Source organism: Tenrec ecaudatus, chromosome 18 (assembly GCF_050624435.1).
Source record: "Tenrec ecaudatus isolate mTenEca1 chromosome 18, mTenEca1.hap1, whole genome shotgun sequence".
NCBI lineage: Eukaryota > Metazoa > Chordata > Mammalia > Afrosoricida > Tenrecidae > Tenrec > Tenrec ecaudatus.
Genome location: NC_134547.1, coordinates 14,998,466 through 15,016,168, shown reverse-complemented (window position 1 = coordinate 15,016,168; position 17,703 = coordinate 14,998,466). Strand labels below are relative to the sequence as shown.

Genomic DNA, 17,703 nt, shown 5'->3' with positions numbered 1-17,703 from the left:
AGCACATTTGTACATCCATTGCCCTCATCATTCTCAAAACATTTGCTCTCCATCTAAGCCCCTGGCATCAGCTCCTCATTTTGTCCCCTCTCTCCCTGTTCTCCCCTCCCTCATGAACCCTTGATAATTTACAAATTATTATTTTGTCATATCTTACACTGTCCGACGGAAACCTTGAAATTCTGAGGCAATAAAAACACTCCAGGGAAAGACTGCCCTCACCCACTGAGACCACATTCCTGAAGTTCTCCATCATCACATCTCGGGGCAGCTTCTTCTGCGTGGGGTCCAGTAGCTACAGCTCCTCCTCAAAGCAGACCAAACCACGTCCTTGAATGTCAGTGTCTCCTATAAGACCAAGCGAATGTTCAGCTTGTCTTACTATATTGTCCCTATGACCAGAAAGGGTGGGAGGATGGGCAGAAATTGTTCCCGATTTTGACGACCACAAGGCAATATGTATAACCCCTGTCCTCCTTCTATCCTGCCATTTAGCTTCACCCAAAAGGTGCCTATAAATGACATCCCTTATATTCTTATTTCATGTCCTCAGAGTAAACTGAAGAATGTTGCATGCTGGGATATGCATGGTTTGTTTTTGAAGCATATGATCTCATCTCAAAAAGAGTAGACCAATCTATTTTTAGTTGAATTTGATAATACATACCATCCTCCAATCATACACAGTGATTCTGGCATGACCATTCTTTACTATTTGTAAGAATAACGAGCTCTTGGATGCCTGTCTTGGACAGCTCTGTAGTACGCTGTCTCCGCTCTAAGGGTGCATGCCACGTCTATGAATTCCAACGATGATGCACTGAGTTGTTGCTGCCATGCCTCGTCGCGTGTTCTAATGATGTGTCCCTTCTTAGCCAGGCGACTCGCACGAGTTCCCTACACATCTCAGTTTCCGTTTTGTATAATGGTTTGGTGCTTTGCTTAATACAAGCTTCTTTTAAAGATAAATATCAGAGGAGGCCAGCCTCCAACAACCGAAGGGCCAGAGAAGCAAATGTATGGCGATAATATAGAAAGATGATAGTCAAGTCACAGAGGATACGGAAGAAAGGAGAGAGAGAAAAATAAGGGAGTTAGACATTTTATGGTAGCCTGCTCACCTCAGCTCCTCTTGATGGACGACATGGGACTGGGAGAAATGAGAACATTTACTCTCTTGGGACATTTAAAAGTAGTCATAAGACATGCATATTCAGTAGCTACCTGTGTCACAAGGTGGGTGCTATCTACATTAAGGTCCCTGGGCTCACAGGTGAGGAAACCTAACACCTGCATTGAAGGCACAAGGGCTGTCAGGTGTCATGGCGGGAAGAGAGAGCAAAAAGATAAAGTCTGCTTCTATAGTTAGAGCTGCGGCTACATAGCAAGCAGCCACGTGCTTGTCAGAGGTCACTTTAAGGCAAAATAATAATAATTTATAAATCATCAAGGGTTCATGAGGGAAGGGGGAGCAGGGAGGGAGGGGAAAAATGAGGAGCTGGTCCCAAGGGCTCAAGTAGAAAGCAAATGTTTTGAGAATGATGATGTCAATATATGTACAAATGTGCTTGACACATAGATGGATGGATGGATGGATTGTGCTAAGAGTTGTATGAACCCCCAATAAAATGATTTTTTTTTAAAAAGAGGTAACTTTAAGGTAGCACTGTGATGGGAGGGTATAGTGGGGAACAATCTAAACAATCTAAACGATAACAATCTATAGTTGGGACTCACCTCCAACTCATAAGGGTGAGGGCCTCCCTCCACCCCCAGAAACCCAGACTGCCAGGCTCCTTAATATGTGAGAATAAAGGATTCAACTGTATACATGCTCTTCCCATTCTCTGCACCCCACAGACAGACAAGGGAACATACTTTAAAAAATTTTCTTCCTTATAGGCTCAATGTCCCTGGGTTTTATTTACCGAGAAACAAGTAGCACAGTCTGTCTTAACACGGGTCAAAAGGATGACTCCCAATGGTGCCGCCCCTCCAAGATACACCCTATCACACACAAGCATAAGAAAATACGACAGAATGGCCGTCACAGGATGGCCGGGAAAGTACGTGTCTTAACACTGCATACAGGACGTTGATGTAGCAAAATCTCATTTGCCCGCCAACCAACAGTACACAACATGTGGTACCAGCTACATGCCTTGATCACAGTCCCCGCGCTGTCACTTCCCACCTCCCTCGTTCTCTGTGTTTTCTGTTCCCGTTCCTTCTCCTTTCTTAACCCTTGTGAACTTTGTCCGTGGGTAAAAGTTACCTTGTGCAAGTCAGATGATTGGGGATTCTAAGGTGTGCGTAGCTCCCTTGTGTTACTGTTCTCCCCCAGGATGGACCTGTTATTTGGCAGAAAATGGAACCAAAGCATTGTGTGCATTTGCAGACCTGAAGGGTGACTAAGTGTCATCCTCTCAGGGGTTCTACCAGTCTCTCTGACCACTCAGGCTGATTTTTATTATGATTTTGAGTTTTGGTTCACATTTTTCCTCCCACCTTTCCAGAGCCTTCTAATGTGGTATCTTTCAGAGCAGGTGGCAGTGGTAGCTGGGCACCATCTAGGTCTTCTGGTCTCAGGGTGGTGGTGATTGGCATTCAAGTGTCCATCCGTCCACTGGACTCACTGTTCCTGTGCATCTTTGATTTTCATCACTCTTACTTCTGACGGGAGAGACTCAGAGATGCACCTCAGATCGTCGTCCACAAGCTTTTCAACCCCCAACTGCCTGGATGTAGACCCTTGTCTTTATGAATTGTTGAGAACTGACTTTGGTGTCCCCCAAACCAAGGTCCTGAGGCTGAAGATCGGTGACCCGTTCCCTCAAGGTATTTACTTAAGTCTAAGCAGTTTTCCTACATCAGCTCCCCGTGAGCGCCACTGAGGAGCCCTGATGGCCCAGTGGTATGTGCTGTGCTGCTAACTGTGAGTTCAACAGTTTGAAACCACTGGCAGCTCCCAGGGATTTGGGTGAGGCCTTCTCCTACTCCTGTAAAGAGTTACCGGAAACCCAGAGGGGGCAGCTCTACTCTGGCCTATAAGGTGGCTAGGAGTCCAAATTGACTCAATGATAGTGAGTCTGTTTTATGCTCCACCATGTTCATGGGCATACTTGCAGGGAAGGTTTCTATATTCTGTGAAAGCTATGAATATTCGTGAATGTATTTCCATTCTCCATTGCACCATTTTTAGCCTGGATTTTACCTGCGGGTCTTACAGGCACAGGGATTAAGATCAAAAGCTTGGAATAAGACTACTTGGTTTTCTTTAGTGGACATCCCAGGGGACCCTGTCCTTTCAAAAACAGGATCATTAAAAGTGCTAAAGGGCTCAACTCCTGAGGGATCAACCACCCTGGTCCTCTGATCCTAGAGCCCTGACCTGACCTCTGCCCACAGCTGCTTCTAGTGAAAAGGGAGCTTGTGAGGGAAGAACTGTGTAAATAGCAAAAAAAGGCCATTAGGATGGGCCACACCTGTTCTCAGCTGAATGGCCACACCTGTTCTCAGCTGGTGTTTACAAATATCGTCTCATTTACTTTCTGATCACATCCCTACCCCGTAGCTATGATCGCTGTCACTGTTACAGATAATGAAACAAATAAGATCACATTATGTTGAATGAAATACTAGCAGAAGCAGCTGGGTAGGAAGTGGGAGAAGAAAGCGGAGAGATGGAAATTCCTGTCCGCTGCTGAGCCTCCGCTGGACGGCCGCTCCTCTCTCGGACGGTAAGGGACACCTGAGCATGGCCGGTCCCACGCAGAGCTCGCAAAGATTCTGAGGGGGCATGACAGTGCTGAGCCCACTCACCTGCTGGACCGAAGAGATGCTGCTGCCCTTGCTTTCCCTGAGCTGACATGTAAGGCCTTTGTGAGTTATGTGAACTATAGTACCCAGAAGCCCCCAGGGGCATTAGCCACAAGGCCCGCCCTCCCGTGGCCCAAGTACTTCTGGAAGAGTTCTGTAATACATTTCCCAGAATCACTTGGATGGAGAAGGCAGGAGCACCTCTTGTAACAGATACATTAAATAAAAAGGCTTCCAAATACTTTGAGCTCCTGCTCTGAGTGGTAGTCATTCCCCAAATCTTCTCCAGGTTGGGGTTGTGTGGTATGGGGTGTGTGTGTGTGTCAGTCACACCCTTGTGTTTGCTCAAAATAGTCGGAGAAGCTTGTTTTGTCAATACTATGTTGGTTCTTGGAAACGCACAGGACCGCTTCTACCCTGCCCCCTAGGGTCGCTATGAGTCAGAATGGACTGGATGGTAATTTGTGTGAGAGCTGTTGGTTCTGGTTGTGTCCTAGGCCACCGTTGGGGTCCACCAGCCACACCCTGGGAGAAAGAAAAAAAACTTTTTGCTCCCATAAAGACTTAGAGCCTTGAAGACCCACAGGGGCAGCTCTACTTTGCCCTACAGGGTCGTTGTGATTTGGATCTGCCTGATGGCAGTAAGTTATGTTGGCTGAGTGAGTTAGACTACTCCATCCCTCCTGCCTGCTTTTTGGGAGAAAGATGGAGCGGTTAGCTTCCCTAAAGATTGACGATCTTGGAGACTTGTGCAGCCGTTTGATCCTGTCATTGGATCAAAACCTACCCCAGGACAGGGGATTCGTATTTTGTTTCATGGTCACACTGCTAACTACAAGGTTGGCATTTCAAACCCAGCAGCCACACCAAGAGGAAGATTAGGTTATATGTCCCGGGAAAGATTTTATTGTAGTCTCTAAAACTCCTCTGAGGAAGGTTGTGAGTCTGAATCAACTTGATGGCAGTCGGTTGGGTTTGAGGATTTGCTTATGGACTCCACTCCATAAGTGTAATAGCTTAGCTCTTTCTGAATACATACATACATATCAAATAAATTGATACCAAATACATGAAAATATTTGCTGTCTTCAAAAAACACACACAGGTCACACAATCCTTTATACATTTAAAAAGGATCACTCTAAGAGGGAGACTGTGCTTGAGGTTCAGAAAGAATAATGAAAACATGCAACGGAAACAATATATTGTAGATTTTTCACTTCTGTCATCGCTTGCTGCTCTAGTCACTCCTAAATAATAGTCTTCCTGTATTACGACTCGCATGAAGAGATATCCTCATATTTGTCGAAGAGACCAGCCATTCCCCAATTATGACATAACCGATCACAGATGGGTGGGGTTAGCTGGACAGTCAAAGCGATTGCACTGGTCTACACGCCTATCATTCCTTATTCCACTACCACACGACGTTGGTTACTGCCGCTGAGATTATTCACGGGAAAACATACCAATGTAACGGTTTCTACACATCCCAGTTAGTGACACTGATTGCAATTTTCAAGTCTGGCCACCCTCCTCACCCTCTCCGAGTTGTTCTCTCTCATGAACATAACCCACTGCCCCTTAAAGTTCCTCTCTGATCTTCCAGGACGCTCGTGTCAATTTGACCCTCTGTGTTGCTATTGTGAGGTGGGGCTGAGTCTGTGCAGATGAATATTGTCCCCTTCCGGGGACTGGCCTCTCCTGATAATACGTTCAAAACACCTGAGACTAAGTCTCCTAATAATCTGCCAAAAAAGCAGTAATGAATGATGCCTGTTTCCACACACCCTCCTGGGAGTGGTTGGATATAACTCATCTGATCAAGGATTACATGATTAATCCTTCAAAACGATCCCTTTACACATATTTGCACACACACCCCACCCCCACCCCCACTCCCACCCCAGGGCAAACCCAACCTGCACCCGAGAACAAATAGGCGTCAATCAGGGAGTTGTAGTCCGGAAGCACGAAGACTTCAGAGGGGTTTTCCTTAGTTACTGAATTTGCTCCAGGAGCGGCTCCTGGGCGCGCGTCCTCCCAGTGACGCTGGGAAACGGATTACCGACGTTGCCGGAAGTGCGTGAGCCGCAAAGGGCGGGGCTTGACGCTCCCGCTCCCAGTAGCCTTCTGGGTACTGTAGTTCACGTACGCCGTACAGCGCCCCACTTCCGTCCCGGAAAAGCGTGCTGGGCAGCGTCCGCTGGACTCGCTAGGTGAGTGAACCCCGCGCTCTCACCAGCCCTCGCCGGAACTGGCCGCAGGGGTGCCCATGAAGGGTGGGAGAGAAGCGGGGACGCAGTTTGCATCCTCCGCTCTCCTCCCCCGCGGGATGTGAGCAGAAAGTAAATGAGCCAGTTTTTGTTAGACACCAGCTTCCAACAGCAGTGGCCCCTCCTAATGGTCGCTTTTTGCTATTTACACATCTCTTCCCTCCCAAGCGCCCCTTTCCATTGCAAGCACCTGCGGGCGGAGGGCAGGGCAGGGCTCTGGGACCAGGGCCTGGGCTGGTCCATCCCTCGGGAGTCTGAACCCTTCAGGACTTTTGATGACCCTGCCTGGGGATGGACAGGGTCCACTGGGGTCTGCCCTGGAGAGAAGAACCGATGGGATCTCTCACCGCGCCCTTTTCTTGCCCCTCCCTGGATTCGGAAAGGAAGAACCCAGGTCTGGCTTCTCACACCATAGCCCTGGATACAGACGACTGAAGGATCCCTGCGGTGAAGAATCCTTCCGGTTGAGAGGAGGTAATTACTAAGAGGCATACTTGGAATGGAGTACTGTGGTCTAGCAGTTTGATGTCCGGGCAGTTTTGTGGGTGTGGAGGTGGTGAGATCCCTGCTTTAACAATGGGGGGCTGGGGTGGGGTGGAGGAGAGAGAATTTATATGACGCACCCATTGATTAGAGATGAAATAGGACTTGAACCCGGATGGGCTGTCTACTCCCGGAGAGTTGGTCATGGAGTGGGCACCAGACTCGATGGCAATGGGAATCGCCATACCCGGTGGTCCACGCCAGGCTTCTCCTGGGACGGGAGGGAGGGGGTGTTGTGGATGGCCGGGCGGTGGGGGGTCTGGGGGTTCTCAGGCCCCGCATGCACAGAACTGGTGTGCATTCATTTGCTGTGCGCCTTGAACTCTCGCCCCACGTGCAAGTGTCTTTTGGAGTGGTGCTGATGGTGGGGGGGTAATCACGGTACCGCTACTAGGAAGGGGGGTCCGACCCTGGGGGACAAGATGAGGCTCTCTGCTCTGTTAAGGCCTACAGCTCCGGGAACCCGATATAGGGGCCGCTGTGAGTTCCAATGGGAGCCATGTTAACAGTGGGCTATGAATTGGGCTGCTAACCAACAAGGTCCGGAGTTCGAAACCATCAACTGCTTCCGGGGAGAAAGACGAGACTTTCTGCTCCCAGTAAGAGTTAGAGCCTTGGAAACCCACAGGGGCAATTCTACCCTGCCATATCGGGTTGCTCTGAGTCGGAGTTGATTTCATGGCAGTGGATGCGTTTGCTTTGTATTCTTACTCCCTTTCAGTTTATAATGAAAAAAAAAACAAAATCGCATTGCCATCAGTCAATTCCGACTCACAGTGGCCCTATCGTTTATAGATTAAAAACAAAAACAAAAACAAACCCTCTAAACTCACAGCCATCGAGTTAATGCCGACTCAGCGACCCTATAGAACAGGATAGAACTACCTCTCGTCAGTTTCCAACACTGTAACTACTCTTTTTAAAAAATCATTTTATTGGGGGCTCGTATAACTCATCACAATCCATACTTACATCCATTGTGTCAAGCATATTTGTACATTTGTTGACATCATCATTCTCAAAACATTGGCTTTTCACTTGAGTCCTTGGTATCAGCTCCTCGTTTTTCCCCTCCCTCTCCCCTCCCCCTCCCTCGTGAACCCTTGATAATTTATAAATTATTATTATTTTGTCATATATTACACTGTCCAACATCTCCCTTCACCCACTTTTCTGTTGTCTATCCCCCAGGGAGGAGGTTATGTGTAGATACTTGTCATCAGTTCCCCCTTTCTACCCCACCCTCCCTCTATCCTCCAAGTATAGCCACTCTCAACACTGGTCCTGAAGGGATCATCTGTCTTGGATTCCCTGTGTTTCCAGTTCCTATCTGTACCAGTGTACATCCTCTGGTCTAGCTGTATGTGTAAGGTAGAATTGGGATCATGATTGTGTGTGTGTGTGGAGGGGGTGATGGGGAGGAGGAAGCATTTAAGAGCTAGAGGAAAGTTGTATATTTCATCATTGCAACAAGGCACCCTGACTGGCTTGTCTCCTCCCTGCGACCCTTCTGTAAGGGGATATCCAGTTGCCTACAGATGGGCTTTGGGTCCCCAATCTGCACTTCCCCTCCTTCACAATGATATGATTTTTTTTTTTTGTTCTTTGATGCCTGATACCTGATCCCTTCAACACCTTGTGATCATACAGGCTGGTGTGTTCCTTCCATGTGGGCTTTGTTGCTTCTGAGCTAGATGGCCACTTGTTTACCTTCAAGCCTTTAAGACCCCAGACGGTATATCTTTTGATAGCTGGGCACCATCAGCTTTCTTCACCACATTTGCTTTGTCTTCAGCAAATGTGTCAGGAAGGTGAGTATCATGGAATGCCAGTTTAATAGAACAAGGTGTTCTTGCATTGAGGGAGTACTTGGACACTGTAACACTTTATGGAAGTAGAAAGTCGGGTCTTTCTCTCTCAGAGCAGCTGGTGGTTTCAATCTGCTGACCTGATCACAGCCCAACACTTAACACCAACACCAACACAGCTCCTTTATAGGAGAGAGGTGTTTTGTTGTGTGTGTGTGTTTTGGTAGGAGATCGTTATATGTAGGGTAGAATTGCCCTTGTGGGTTCTCAAGTGGAGGACTGCTGGGAATGTTTACCTGGAAAACACTGAGAACAATAAGGTTTCACGTATAAAACAGTTTTCTTCTTACACTTCACATGAATTTAATCTGATTTCATTTCAAGTTCATAGCCATATACCGACAGAGAGCCCTGGGGTGGGGGTTGGGGCAATGGTCAAGTGCTTGGCTGTGCACTGAAAAATAAGCCATTCCAGCCCACCAGGTGCTTCACTAAAGATCATGGCCTTGGAAATCTTAGGGCACTGTCCTTCTCTGCGCTGTGGGGCTGCCCTGAGACCAATTTCATTGGATGGCACGGGTTTGGTTTGGCTATTTCGGCATGTCACAATCTGATGATAAAAACAATGCTGTTGCTTTCCAGCTCAGTAACTGCATTTTCACATGCATTGACATGAACACTTGAAATGTAGTTATAACCTGAATTGAAATCCACCATAAGCACATGTTGTAAAGATGTTACCCCAAAAGGTGTAAAAGTATCTCATCAGTAATTTTCTTTTTGTATTGATTATATGTTAAAATCATAACATTTTGATACATTATATTAATGTACTTCTAAAACTAACTTATTTATTTAAAATTTATTTATTTATTTAAAATAATGTAACTACTAACATCTGGAATTGCACATTTCTATTGGACTGCTCCATTATAAACAATTAAATAAGAATTTTTAAAGTTAATAGGTCTTTGTGCTTATAAAATAAATTTGTCTTCAGAATTAATCTGCATAGGTTTTTTTCTTGAACATGCTATGGAAATTTCTAGGCATATATAAATGTAGAAAGCCAAAGACCAAGCTCGCTGCTGTCGAGGCAACCCGCTAGGACCAAGTAGGATGTCCCCTGTGAAGTTCTGAGACCTTCACTCTTTATATGGATCTTTTGCCCTCGGAGCAGCTGGGGTTTTGAACTGCTGACCTTTTGTAACCACCACACCACCAGGGCTCCCAGAAAAGTAGAAAATATGTGTATAATGGATTCCTAGGTAGTTAATGTAAGGTTTTCGAGAGAAGGGATGAGATATGAAAGACAAAACACGAGTATTAGAGAATACATTTTATTTAGGGATAATGGGAGTTACAGAAAGCAAGACAAACGTGATAAAAGGGATTAGGGTAGTCCAGGGAGATTGGAGTCGAGTAAAAAACAAAAAGAGAGACTCCTGGCCTTTAAGGTATAGAGCATCTTGTAGGTCAGTGCACCAAAAAAGAGAGACACATGTTTGAATACAGACCCACTAACAAGCTTCAGTAGAGCTAGGTGAAGAAGGAATTCATGGGGTCTCCCTGGCTGTAGTCACTGCCTGCCGTTTCTAGTGCAGAGAACAATGTTATGCCCCGGAACCAGTGGATGAGGACTAAAGGAGCCGGCAGATGGAAGGGGAGAAAGGTAGAGAGAGAGAGAGAGAGAGAGAGAGAGAGAGAGAGAGAGTGAGAGAGAGAGGCCTTTTCTTCCTTTGTATTTTTTGAGACAAGCCTTTTCTGACAGCAGAATCAAGAGAGCACTAAGCAGTAAGAGCGAGAACAAAGGATGGTGACCTGGGATATTTAAATCTTTGGGCTGTCTGTAACTCTGTTAGACGCGATGGCTCCTGTACATCTTTTTGGTTGGATCCTTCTGCGTCCCTGGGCAGACACTCACATCTGCAGGCTGCTATGATGTGTTTTTTGCCTCAAGCCTGTGCTGATGAGATAGGGAGCATGGGTTTGTTTGTAAACAAACAGTGGAGGATTAAAGCGGGCTGGGAAACTGCAGACAGTCTCATTATTGGACCCTTTAGCTAATGCATGTCTTTTGTTTTTTTAGTTACTGGAAATTCTTACCTATTTATTGAAATAAAACTTCTATTTTTTTGCACTCTCTTTTTCTGACATTCCTATTAGACAAATATTAGACTTTTTCAGTCTCATCCATGCTTCTCAATTCTTTAGTGTCTTAAGTGTTTTAAAGGAGTTTCTCGTCATGCTTTCGAATTCACTGATTTGCTCTTTAGCTTCAATCTGTATATATTGTAAGAGTTATAACTAGACTTTTCCGTGATCACATATTCCTGGTGACTTTTTGGTGATTCGTTTTGTAACCCTTTGGCATTTGTTTTAAATGAGCGTGGTACTTTTTAGGTCGGCCAGACAAATGTGGTTTTATCAGAAAAGAAAATGAAAGCAAAGTAAGAGCTTCTTCAGAAGGACGTCTATATCCCGCTGTTGATGTTGTTATGTCATTTTTTTATTCCACACATATCCTGCTGTTTTAGTATGTAGATTATTTTTGGTCTAGGAAGCTTTTGATTTCTCTCTCTTTTTGCTCTCACCGTAAGCCTCTATGCACACCTCTCTTGTCCCTGGATTTCAAAATTGCCTGGAACCCCAAGGTAAAATTCTTTTGAAAATGGATTTAGGAAACAAAACATAATAGAAAACAAGCAAGACAGATGATTCAAATCCTTATTTCACTTTCTGTGGGAGGCAGACTGTCAGTGTTTTCAGGGCATAAAATGGCTTGGTGAGTAATTACTGATCCGATTTGAGTGCTTTAAAACAGATATGCTTACAAAGAAGGATCCCTGGGGACCCTGAGTAAGAGCTTGGACTGTTAACAGAAAGAAAAGTTGATGGTTTGAATCCCTCAGCTGCTCTAAGGAAGAAAGATGGGGCTTACTCCATGTTCTAATTAGTGATCAAAGAACCCAACTTGAAAACATTCAAGCACACTGTTGGCAGTATTTCTGTTGCATCTCTCTGTGTCTCTTTTATTCTTCTTTTAAGATATTTTATTGTGCATTAGGTGAAAGTTTACATAGCATATTAAATTTTTGTTCAGTAGTTCATACACAAATTGTTCTGTGACATGGGTTAGATCCTTCTTGTTCTCATAGCTACTAGCTCACCATTTCTCTCTAACTTCTTCGCCTGTACTCTCAATAAGAATTAATCCAGTTATTGTCTCTCTAGATTTACTTATCCTAGATTTCATACACTGGGAAACATACAAATCAACCAGCAAAACAACAAAAAAGAAAAAACACATAGAAAAACATCAATTGAAAAATAAAAAGTAGGAAATATTAGACACCAGAACAAATTGAGAATGGATCACAAGGGAGATCAAATGCTAAGGTGTGAGATTTTAACCAAGCTGGTTCTGCAACAACCCACTTCAGCTTGCACTCTGCACACAGCAAGCTTATGCCCATCCCTGTTCCATGGCCGGGGGATTCACAGGTGGTCCAATCCATGCATATTTACTCTCCCCCCCCCTTTTTTTAATATATGCCGCATTTCTTTATATTGTGAAATAGCCTTGTTAGGACCTTTCTGCTTAACGACCCAAGTTCATGTGCTTTCACACCATTTAGTAATAATAGTCTATGTCAATTTGCATATCATTGCTAAGGCAACACTAGTGAACATAGCGACGCTCATATGACAGATTTTCCCAGGCTCCAGGGGAGCTTCCATGGACAGAAATCACACATGTCTGATCAAATTTTATTTTTCTCTTTTGGTAGAAATTAAATTGGTACGATAGTTGCATTGTACCCACAAAGTAATAAGAACCCAATTAGAGTTCTAAGAGATTTCCACCTTTCAGCAGCTCCCTCAATGGGGACTCATACTTAGAAACGGCAGGCTCTCATCAAAGAGATGTCACCTTTAAAAATTGTTTAAAATATTATATTCATTGGCCTTTTTCCCCTCCTCTGTTGAAAACTGAATGTATCACCACTGGATTACAACCGAGCATTAATCTGGTAGCCACGTCAACACGAACTGGTCCACTTTCTTGATGCTGCTGAGGGACCGCGGTTTCTGCAGAGGTTCCAGGGAAAGGTCTTCGGGGAAGTGTTCACTCTCTGAACATGTCCATCGTTCAAAATGCTCATCGCCCTAAGACCTGTGCTCACTGGCTTTGCTTTGTTTTTAGACTTCAAGGTTTTGTGGGGAGGGGGATGGCTATGTGAAATACATTCCTGGACTCCTGCCCTCTTTGTTTGTCCTTGGTCATTGTCTCTGGTGCACGCGTGCTGCTGCTTAACCCCCAAGTTGAAAGAACTGTTATGACTTTGCCCAAGATGACACAGCTCGCGTTGTGCCAGGGTTCATGCTCACCTGTATAGTAACTGAGCCCTGGTGGCATAAGTGCTTGGCAGTTAACCCAAAGGTCCCCTCCACAGGAGGACGAGGTGGTGGCAGCTGGCTTCCATTCCTATTTGCAGCCTTGGAAACCCTGATGTGCAGGTCTGCTCTGTCCGACCGCCTCGCTGTGAATTGGAATCGACTCTAGAGCAATGGGGTTTACTTTTATGATATGAGAAGCCTTTGAAAGCTCATGGAAAAATGGGGTTAAAAGATAATAAAAAAATTTCCATGAATGTGTTGAAGGCCCCTCCTATATTGCCACCAGAGCTGACTTTTATTCAGAGTATTAAATTTTCTCAGATGATTTTGTACCAGAATCCCAGTTGTTACCATGGAAGCCACCAGGAGCACGGGTGATAGGGCTCTGTGTCTAGCCAGGCAGACTCTTAATGACAGCTCGTGGGCAACGCATCTGGTGTCCATGCTTGGCATAGCAAACCCTATGTAGATGCGACCATCCAGCCTGAAAGGCCTCCTCGTGACTAAGTGAGAGTAAGCATCCAAGAAGGTAAGCAACTTCTCTGGCCACCTTTTCATGCCTTTCTTCTCCTCCCCTAGCTTGGGCGCTCCCAGGAGTGTGTGTATCCCAGGAGTGTGTGCGTCTCCAGGAGTGGGAAGAAAAATGAACACATCCACGGTGAGAGTGGCACTTACTTTTTGCTCTTAAAATTCTTTCACCCTCGCAAAAAAAACACAAAGGGGGGCAGGCATGTGCTCTATTCAGCTGATGGACTGGAGGAAGAATCAAATGGACCGTGTGTTCAGACCACTTAGAGTGCTCCCCTTTAAGAATATAGGTGCTCCCTTCACCCGTGTCCTGATGGTTGCATCCTCCCAGGCATTTGAATGCTAATTTTTGTCCAAAATTTATCTCCCCTCCCCAGCTGATGCGTGCTCCCCACATGGGTTTCCTTGTGGAGAAGCACAATCACTCCTTTTTTCTTCGTCTCCCGGCCTCCCCTCAAAAGGGGAAGAAATAGACACAGGCATGAAACGCTAATGGTTGTCATTTATAACAATACCAGGGTGAGTCATGAAGTATTGCTACAGAACTCAGATCTTTTTATTATATAGGGGCATCAAAAGGTGAACTTACTGTTTCTTGGTTTCTTCTCCCTTTAGGCTGGTACACCTTTGCAGGGGATGTTTCCATCTCTCTAAGCTTTCCCTGAAGAACCCTGCCCTCTTCAGTCTTTGCCACCTCAGAATGGTAGGTTTGGTAACTTTGTGGGGTTCAAATCACGTTCCTTTGAGACGTTCTTTGAGTGCTGGGTACAAAATGAAGTCTGAAGGGGGGAAATCCGGCCTGAAGGGCAGAGAGGGTCAAGTTGCCCAAGGAAATTCTCGCAGGACACCCTTTGCTTCCTTCAAAAATGGGGTCAGCATGTTGTCACGATCGGGGAAAAACTGGGGGGCACCGCTTTGCTGGCCTTTTTCTCATCAATGCAGTTTTCCATGTTCTCAAAATGTCTTCATCATCCGCTTTCGTCCGTGGTCCTTTGAGAAAATGTATTGAAAATGACCTCTTTGGGTTCCCCAAACTCTGTTACCATCCCTCTCTGTGCTGACCTCTTTGCCTTGAATTTACCCGGCTCAGCGGATCCCTTTGATTACTACTGCTTGGACAAAGCCAAGACTCATCCCCAGTAACACTTTATTCAATAAACGCATCCTCATTAGATTCACCCTTGCTTAAAAGACTGCTGATGGTCAGTTCTTTCAATTACTGCTCTCTGACACAGTGCTTTCGGCACCCATTGAGCCCAAAGATTTGTGAGACCAAGATATTTACTTAACACGGAAAATGTCGAGCCATGTTGAGTCTCAGCTTCAGTCGCTATCACATGAATCAATAACCTATAGGTTTTTAAAAAAAATCATTTTATTGGGGGCTCATACGGCTCATATCACAATGCCTACATCTATCCATTGGGTCAAGCATATTTGTACATTTGTTGCCATCATCATTTTTAAAACTTTTTTTTCCCCTCCTTGAGGCCCTGGTTGGTATCAGCTCCTCACTTTTTTCCCTCCCTCCCCCCCCCCCCCCCCCCCATGGTGTTCTTCCATCAGTTTTCAGACTCCATTCTCCACTCGTCAAGGTTCACAGTTTTCTGTCTGTTGGCTTTGAGGTCTTCCCAACCTTCCTTAAGATCTCCACACCGTTCTTTTAAGTGGAGCAGCATTCCCATAAACTTGTTGCTAGACTTCAGTGATTTGAGAAAGTGTGCTCTGCGTTTTGTTTAAAATTGGATATTAGCTCTGATCTCAAAATAACTTTTTCCATAGCACCAAAAGTATCTTTTTTGTTAAGGTACCTTCACAAGGCTAAATATATGTGGCAGTTACATAATTTGTTGTTAATTTGAGACTTCTGGGTGAAAGGGTGGAGTCTAGCCTGTCAATCAGGTCCCAGCTTGATGACCTCATTTGGAGGCATTAAGGAGATAAATAGCTCGCTGGAGGCAGGACACATGCTCACTCCCTGTGAGATATTCCTGTTGAGAAGACACATGGAGATACTTTAGAGGTCTGGAGCTGGAAGAACCACGTGGGGACCCACGCCAGTGCTGAGATCTTTCCACTGCCACTGGATCCACAAGACTTTCCACCCACTGGCCGGTGATCTTCCTCCATTCATGTCATTGTATGTGTTGCGTGAGTCCAAAAAGGAATTTATAGATTGGTATCGGACATATAGGCTAATATCAGACTTATGGACTTGATCTAGACTGGGCTGGGGTGTTTTCTCAATATACATTTTCTCTGTTATATAAAGCTCTTTCTTATACACATATGAGTGTCTATGAATTTGTTTCTCTAGTCCACCCAGACTAACACAGTGCAGTACTGAGAGGACTTACCTGCAGCCGCCTGCAGATCGCAGAGACTTGCTTAAGCACATTTTGCTTGGAATAATCCCGAGCATGGATGCACTGGAACCCCACAAGAAGTCCTTTTACTTTACCCCCGTGTATGAGAAGTTGAAAGTAGCATTGTATTTCCTTATCACATCACCAACCCATTGTTAAAAGCTCTCGACCTCCTTTGCCTATATATGTAGAGTCAGGGATACTTGAAAGACGAGTGAAAGGAGAAAAATCGACCATTATGTGGTCAGGATTTCAACTGTCCTTACTTTTCCACATTTTAACTTTCATTTGAAATTTACCTTAAGTGCACCAAGAGTAGTCTCTACATGCAATAATATTTTTCCTTTTTAAAAAAAAAATTGGTAGACCATCCATTCTGCAGTACCAAGGATAGGTGACACGAGCAGCTGCCTGGAATAAAGCCAGACTCTACAGGTTAAGGCGACAACGCTCCACAAGGCTGTTCGCTCCGACACTCACCACCAACTCTGCACCACCCCCACTTTGCACCGAGTAGCCATGAATCCTGGGGTTCTCACTACTCTGTTGGGTTCAAGAATCCCTTAAGCTACCTCACAGAACTCAAGAAAATCTGTGCTTACAATAACAGTTCTGCTATCACGAAAAGTTCGAAATCAAGCCAAACCGAAGGATGAGTGAGGTCAGGCAGTGTCCCACACAGAAAGTGTCTCTTCTACTGAAGCGGCGGTCAGACTCCTGGGAATAGGAAGGATACTGCCCACCAAGGAGGCTCCACTTGTGTTTGGGGCCTGGAATGTCTGTTGGGATTTCGTTGCAAAGGCGTGATGGATCGAATCAAAGCCACACGATAACACTTAAACTCAAGCCTCCTTCTGCCTCCGCCCACATCCTGGAAGCTGAGGTGGTATCATGAATCACAGCTCCGAGGCTCTGTTTAGATGCTCATCTTTCTGGTGGGGCCACCCCACACCCACACAATCATCATCGTCGTGTAAACTCCCAAATGTGGTCCCAAGAGGTCGTCAAAAATAACAGTGGGAATTCCATGGGTTTAGAGGCAACTCCCAGGAACCAGGGACAAACCAAATGTGGTCTTTCATACCTGGAATGCGGTGTTGCCACGCAACGTGTGACATGCATCTCAATTATGGCGACAGTAATTTGACTAAAAACCCCCAAACCGAGCTCACGGTCATCGAGTCGATGCCAACTCATTGTGGCCCTGTGGGACAGGGCAGAGCTGCCCCCTGAGTTTCTTGTACTGTGACTCTTCATGGGAGTAGAACGCCCTGTCTTTTTCCTAGTGAGTAGCTGGTGGTTTCAAACTGCTGACCTTGGGGATCACAGCCCAACTTGTAACCACTACCCCACCAGGGTTCACCATAATTGGAATAGTAATAGCTAATGGTATTCAGTGCCACACTGCCCGCAGGTTTATGTGTGTGTCTGAGTATACTTATGTGTAGAGGCGTTTCTTCATCCTGGAAAGAAACCTGAGCTGCACATAACATTGACCGATTATGCAAAGAGGAAGGTAAAATATATAGGGGAACTTGTGTGCAAGGTACCCTGGCCAGTAAGGGGGAGATCATTGGAACATCCATTCAGGCATGGCAGAACCTCTCAGAGCATTCAACGTTAGAACCCATGGCTAGGATGTGTGCCGTGAGTGGAGAGAACTATACATACTTGTCGAACACGGGATACCAAAAGCTTATTAGTTCTGCAAACATTCAACAAACGTGCTACCATAATTTGCTGGTGTGTAGGAGGATGGTGGAGGGTGGTGGGTGCGGACAAATTCTATTGAGAATAAGTTGACCACCTTTTCTAAGGCAGTTGATGATATGGACAAGATGTATGTTGGTCTGGGTGGACTACAGAAACAAATTCATAGACACTCATGTATAAAAAAGAACTTTTTATAGAAAAGAACACTTGTATATCGAGAAAACATCCTAGCCCAGTCCAGATCAAGTC

The 17,703-nt window shown here is 45.4% G+C and overlaps 1 protein-coding gene across 1 annotated transcript in view; it reads left to right on the top strand.

Annotated features, from left to right (window-relative positions):
- The first annotated feature begins 5,961 nt into the window (after positions 1-5,961).
- LOC142432346 (uncharacterized) overlaps positions 5,962-17,703 on the top strand; it is a 31,937-nt gene continuing 20,195 nt past the window's right edge. The window contains exons 1-4 of the mRNA XM_075537491.1: positions 5,962-6,038; positions 6,479-6,569; positions 13,427-13,505; positions 13,991-14,078. Coding sequence (XP_075393606.1) covers positions 14,076-14,078 — 3 coding nt within the window. The 5' untranslated portion in view covers positions 5,962-6,038; positions 6,479-6,569; positions 13,427-13,505; positions 13,991-14,075. The remainder of the gene's footprint in view (positions 6,039-6,478; positions 6,570-13,426; positions 13,506-13,990; positions 14,079-17,703) is intronic.